This window comes from Dipodomys ordii, unplaced genomic scaffold (assembly GCF_000151885.1).
Source record: "Dipodomys ordii isolate 6190 unplaced genomic scaffold, Dord_2.0 Scaffold179, whole genome shotgun sequence".
Classification (NCBI taxonomy): Eukaryota; Metazoa; Chordata; class Mammalia; order Rodentia; family Heteromyidae; genus Dipodomys; species Dipodomys ordii.
This window is the reverse complement of record NW_012267395.1, coordinates 1,177,601-1,183,981: the sequence shown is the minus strand read 5'-3', so window position 1 is coordinate 1,183,981 and position 6,381 is coordinate 1,177,601. Positions and strand designations below refer to the sequence as shown.

The window sequence follows — 6,381 nt, the reverse complement described above, 5'->3', positions numbered from 1 at the left end:
CTGGCTTTTTCTTTTTGCTTATGTGGTGCTGAGGAATCGAACCCAGGGCCTCGAGCATGCAAGGCAAGCGCTCTACCACTGAGCCACCTTCCCAGCCCTTGAGCTTCCTTTTGCTCAAGGCTGATGCTCCACCAGTTGAACCACAGTGTCACTTCCAGCTTTTTTCTGAGTATTTTATTGGTGATAAGTCTCTCGCAAGCTTTCCTACTCAGACTGGCTTTGAAAACCTTCAAATCTCAGTTTCCTGAGTAGCTAGGATAACAGGCTTGAGACTTCAGGGCCCAACTTCCTACTTTTTATGTGCTACTACATCAGAAAGTTTGTGTGTGTGGCCTGGGAATGTGGCTTAGTGGTAGAATGTTTGCCTAACATGCATGAAGCCCTGGGTTTGATTCCTCATTACCATATAAACAGAAAAAGCCAGAAGTGGTGGTGTGGCTCAAGTGGTAGAATGCTAGCCTAGAGCAAAAAGCTCAGGGACAGTGCCCAAGCTCTGAGTTCAAGCCCCAGGACTGGCAAAAAAAATAAAATGACCAACATAAAAAAGGATCGAAGGTGTGACTCAAGTGGTAGAAATCTCTGCTTAGCGAGCTCAGTGCCTTAGTTCAATCCTCACCACTTCAAACGGAACAAAAAGGCATTGTTTCCTTTTTTTTTTTTTTTTTGTCAGTGGTGGGGCTTGAACTCTGGGCCTGGGCTCTGTCCCTCAGCTCTTCAGGTCAAGGGGAGCGCTCTACCACTTGAGCCACAGTACCACATCCAGTTTCCTGAGTGGTTTATTGGAGATAAGAGTCTCACAGACTTTCCTCCCCCGGCTGGCATTGAACTGTGATTCTCAGATCTCAGCCTCCTGAGTAGCTAGGATTATAGGTGTGAGCCACCCTCGCCCGGCTTTGATTCCATTTTAAGAACTCAGCGCTGACTTCCCAAAGGTCCCATGTCCAAACAGCATTGAATTAAAATTTCAGTTTATCATTTTGGAGGAGGGACATAGTTTTAAGTTTGTACCAAAATGGTAGTATACCTCAATGTAAAACACAAAACTCTCTAGATGATAACCTAGGAGAAAATGCAGGTGACATTGGGCTTTAACAGTGTATTTTAAAATACTACATCAAAGCTGGGCGCTGGTGGCTCACGACTATAATGCTAGCTACCCAGGGGGCTGAGAACTGAGGATTGTGGTTCAAAGCCAGCCCCTGCAGGAAAGTCTATAAGATTCTTTTTTTTTTTGGTCAGTTATGGGGCCTGAACTCTGGACCTGGGTGCTGCCCCTCAGCTCTTCAGCTCAAGACTAGCACTCTACCACTTGAGCCACAGCGCCATTTCTGGCTTTTTCTGCTTATGTGGTGCTGGGGACTGGAACCCAGGGCTTCATGCATGTGAGGCAAGCGCTGTACCACTGAGCCACCCTCCTAGCCTATAGGTTATTCTTTGTAACACATATGTACATGTGGTTTCCTGAGAACTAAATTTTGTTCCTGCAGATACTGAAATTCAGATTTGTGATTTTATATTTTCTTTTCTGTTGAGGTGGGACAAATGATCTCTTTGCCGTTTTTCACAATTTCCTACTTTCCTAGGATTTTCTTCCTTTCATGTCCAGATGAAAACACAAGAGGGAAAATAGAAATTTTATTGCTCATAGCTTTTGGGATTCCCATAATTCCAAAAGCTAGAAGAACATGGTCAGCCTCTGAACAGCCTATGAGAGATGGGTTGGGATTGAGGGCCTTTAATGGTGTCTAAAACATAGCAACAGGGGAAGGGGTTGGAGGGTTTAAAGCAAATATGCAGAAGAGATGTCTGGTGCTAGTGAAGTAGTCTAGATTTTGTATTTAGTCAAGCAGCTAGATATGGATGTGGGGCCTGCAGCATTGGTTCCCACTGGGGAACTAAGAGGGAGTAGCTGGTTGTTCCAGGCACCGATGGCTCAAGCTGTCATCCTAGCTACTCAGGAGGCTAGGATCTGAGGCTCACCATTCAAAGCCAGCCTAGGCAGGAAAGTCCATGAGACTCATCTCTAATTGACCTCCAGAAAGCTGGAAGTGGCCTTGTAGCTCAAAGTGGTAGAGCACGAGTCTTGAGCTAAAGCAGCTCAGGGGCAGCACTGAGGCCCTGAGTTCAACCCCACAACCCCCCAGAAAAGCTCAGTGGTAGCACCCAGGCCCAGCAAAAATAAACAAATTAAAAATACATTAAGAGAGAGTGATAGGAGAACTGCTGTGACTGGGTAAATATCCCCCAAAGTTTCCGTGTTAAAGGCTTGGTTCCTAGAGTGGTGTTATTGGGAGATTGGGGCTTGTGGTGTTCCATAGTTCATTAGGTTTATACTCTACAAGGGACTGTGGGTCCTCTTACATCCTGACTCACCATGCACTCCCTACCATTGTTATCTGGTACCCCAACCAGGGACCTTAAAGCACTGGCCTGGGCAGGATCTTGATCATCCAGAACCTTTTATCTTTTATCATGTGTGTGTGTGTGTGTGTGTGTGTACCTTTTATCTTTTATCGTGTGTTTGTGTGTGTGTGTGTGTGTGTGTGTGTGTGTGTGTGGTGTCCTGGGACTTGAACTCAGGGCCTGGGTGCTATCCCTGAGCTCTTTTGCTGTACTACTTTGAGCCACGGTGCCTTCTGGCTTTCTGATGGTTAATTGCAACTGAGTCCAGATCCTCACATCTCAGCCTCCTGAGTGGAGACCCTGTCCCCAGCCTGGTTTGGTGGCTCAGGTGCCTCCTCTGAGCCTTGGGCAGAGGCCGCTTGCTGCCCTGGTGCGGCCCTCCCCCTCGGGACCCAGCCCGCGCCGCAGCCGCGTGGGGGCAGCAGAGGGCCGAGGGCCGGCCGGCCCTGCCCAGCCACACTGGCCGCCAGGGTTCACTGTCACACTGGCCGGGTTGTCTGCCTTCCCAGGAAAACAGGGGCGGCCGGCTGCGGATGAGGGTGATATACTGAGGAAACAAAAGCCTCTTTAGACCAGAGGCAGTGCTACCTGAATGGAGTCGTTGCTACCCACCACCTACTTTCTATTTTTTTTGCCAGTCCTGGTCTTGAACTCAGGGCCTGGGCGCTGTCACTGAGCTTCTTTTGCTCAAGGCTAGCACTCTACCACTTGAGCTACAGCGCCACTTCCAGCTTTTTCTGTGTATGTGGTGCTGAGGAATCGACCCAGGGCTTCATGTGTGCTAGGCAAGTGCTCTACCACTAAGCCATGTTCCCAGTCCTTAACCATCTACTGAACTTTGCCTGTCACATGTTTTTCTACCTGAGCATTGGATTTTTTTTTTCTTTTTTGGTGCCAGAACTGGAGCTTGAACTCGGGGCCTGAGTGCTATCCCTGAGCTTTTTTTTTTTTTTTTGCCAGTCCTGGGGCTTAAATTCAGGGCCTAGGCACTGTCCCTGAGCTTCTTTTGCTCAAGGATAGCACTCTACCACTCTACCAGCTACAATACCACTTCTGGATTTTTCTGTTAATGTGAATCGAATTCAGGGTTTCATGCATGCTAGGCAGGAATTCTACCAGTAAGCCATATTCCCAGCCCTCCCTGACCATTTTTGCTCAAAGCTAGCACTTTGCCACTTGAACCACAGCTACACTTCTGCTTTTTTGTGTGGTTAATTGAACATCAGAGTCTCAGGAACTTTGCAGCATGGCTGGCTTCAAACTGCAGTCTTCTGATCTTAGCCTGAGAAGCTGGGTTTACAGGCTTGAGCCTGTGGGGTCAACCAGAGTACCTGCTTTTTGCATAATGATTAGTATGAGTATCAAATCATAGAGATTATTTCTGAAATGTGATTCATCTATCAATTCTTTTGTTTTTGTGTAACAGATTCTGAGATTGGGACCAAGAAGGAGCTATCCATTCTAAGCCAGAAATACTCTGAAGAATTAAAAACTCCAGAATTTATATTCAGACGCTCAAAACCTAATTTACAGGCACCTGAGTCCCAGGAAGCTCAGGGCCATGAGTATCAGACAGAAGGAAAGCAGGGATGCTCTGCTGAGCAGAACGTGAAGAAATCCTGTCTTCACAGGAGAGCTTTTAGAGAGGAGCAACCTACAGAACAGAGACCTGAGGTGTGTGGTGTGTCTGATGGACACTTGAAACCAAACCAAAGTATTGTTAGACTTCAAGGAAATAAAATAGAGGACAGAGCCTTTAAATGTGGCATATGCAGCAAAGCCTTCAAATATAAGTCAGACTTGAAGCGCCATCGGAGAGGCCACACCGGGGAAAAGCCTTATGTGTGTGGTCGCTGCGGACGAGCCTTTACTCACAGCTCAGGCCTTAATATGCACCGTCAAGTTCACACTGGGAATAAACCATTTAAGTGTAATGACTGTGGGAAAACCTTTGGACTCAACTCCCACCTTCGTCTGCACCAGAGAATTCACACTGGAGAAAGACCTTTTGGGTGTAACCAATGCGGAAAAGCCTTCAGTCGCAGCTCATCTCTTATTCAGCATCGTGTGATACACACAGGACAGAAACCTTACAAGTGTAACGACTGTGGGAGAGCCTTCAGCCAGAGCCCTCAGCTGACTCAGCACCAGAGAATTCACACAGGTGAGAAGCCCCATGCATGCACTTGGTGTGGGAAGGCCTTCAGTCGCAGCTCCAGCCTTATTCAGCATCAGAGGATTCACACAGGAGAGAAGCCCCACAAATGCAATCAGTGTGGGAAGGCCTTCAGTCAGAGCTCTAGCCTTTTCCTCCATCACAGGGTTCATACCGGAGAGAAGCCCTATGTGTGTAGTGAATGTGGCAGAGCCTTTGGCTTCAACTCTCACCTTACTGAACATGTGAGAATTCACACTGGAGAGAAGCCTTATGTTTGCAATGAGTGTGGCAAAGCCTTCAGCCGGAGTTCTACACTTGTACAGCACCGCAGAGTGCACACAGGGGAGAAGCCCTATCAGTGCACTGAGTGTGGGAAAGCCTTCAGCCAGAGCTCCCAGCTCACCCTACATCAACGTGTCCACACTGGAGAGAAGCCCTATGAATGTGGAAGCTGTGGGAAAGCCTTCAGCCGCAGATCAACCCTAACTCAGCATCAGCGGGTTCACACAGGGAAGATTCCTCTTGGAGGAAAATGCAACCCAGCTTTTGCTCATGACTCCAGCCATCCATCTACTAGAGAGAGATGTGGCAGGGCGTTCAGCCATGGTGAAAACCTTGTTTTGCACTGGACAGTTCACACTGGTTGGAAGACCCTGGGATGTAATGAATGTGGGAAAACGTTCAGCCCTACCCAGCCCACTATGCATCAGAAAACCAATGCTGGGGACAAACCTTATAAATGCCAAGAATGTGCAAAGGCTGTTAGTGGGGGTTCAGCCCTTATTCAACACCAGGTAACTCCTGGTGGAGACAAGTCCCTATTGAATGATGGATCTGAAAGATACTTTATTCATATCAAAAAGATTTTCCAAGAAAGACGTTTTGAGTGTGATAAATGTGAGAAACAGTAATAGTTCCTTTTATGTTAGATGAGATGGGAGAATGGAAGAAGGCACAAAAATTACTAGCAAAACAAAAGTCTATAGATTAAATGACTTCAATTAAATTTGAAAGTACACACTGAGATAATTCATGCTACAAAGCAGTTATCTGTATAGAGGTCACTGTTGTGCTCATGGGTGAGCTGTGTGGCACCACATCCAGACATCACACTGAAGGAGAGGAGGCCAAAACAGTACACCTACCTAATCTGGGACTGCCCCCAGAATTCTGGGACTTGGATAGTCCAAGTCCAGGCTTGTGGATGAGAGTACCCAGCTTCAGGCCCACTGGGCAGATTGGAGCCTTCCCTCTACCTCCCCATGTCCAGCTGTCTCCCCCTGCCCACAGGAGCCAACTTCTGAGAAGCTCAGCAGAGGAGCAGACCTCAAGGATCAATAAGGCAGTGACAACATGTGTCTTTTTGTTGTTGTTGTTGGTCAGTCTTGGGGCCTCAACTCAGAGTCTGGGTGCTGTCCCTCAGCTCTTGCTCAAAGCTAGCACTCTACCACTTGAGCCACAGCTCCACTTCCGGTTTTCCACTTCTGGTTTTCTGGTGGTTAATTGGAGATATGAACTTTCCTGTCCAGGTTGGCTTTAAATCATGATCCTCAGATCTCAGCCTCCTGAGTAGCTAGGATTACAAGTATGAGCCTCTAGCAGCTGGCTCATGTCTCTGCTTTTGAGAATTGTGATTACCAGTGAACTTGTTCTGTTGGCTCAGTATGTAGTCCAGGTCTCAACCTCATGATCCTCTTGCCTTAGCCTCCCAGATGCTGAGATTATAAATATGACAACCATGACCTGCTCACCAATAAGATTCTGTAATATCCAGGTTTCTTGAGGTGTAGTTTGTATAAAATAAAATTTATTTCTCTCCC

At 47.3% G+C, this 6,381-nt stretch overlaps 1 protein-coding gene across 1 annotated transcript in view; it reads left to right on the top strand.

Moving 5' to 3' along the window:
• Znf251 (zinc finger protein 251) overlaps positions 1-5,994 on the top strand; it is a 9,954-nt gene extending 3,960 nt beyond the window's left edge. The window contains exon 3 of the mRNA XM_013033881.1: positions 3,830-5,994. Coding sequence (XP_012889335.1) covers positions 3,830-5,472 — 1,643 coding nt within the window. The 3' untranslated portion in view covers positions 5,473-5,994. The remainder of the gene's footprint in view (positions 1-3,829) is intronic.
• The last annotated feature ends 387 nt before the right edge of the window (positions 5,995-6,381 follow it).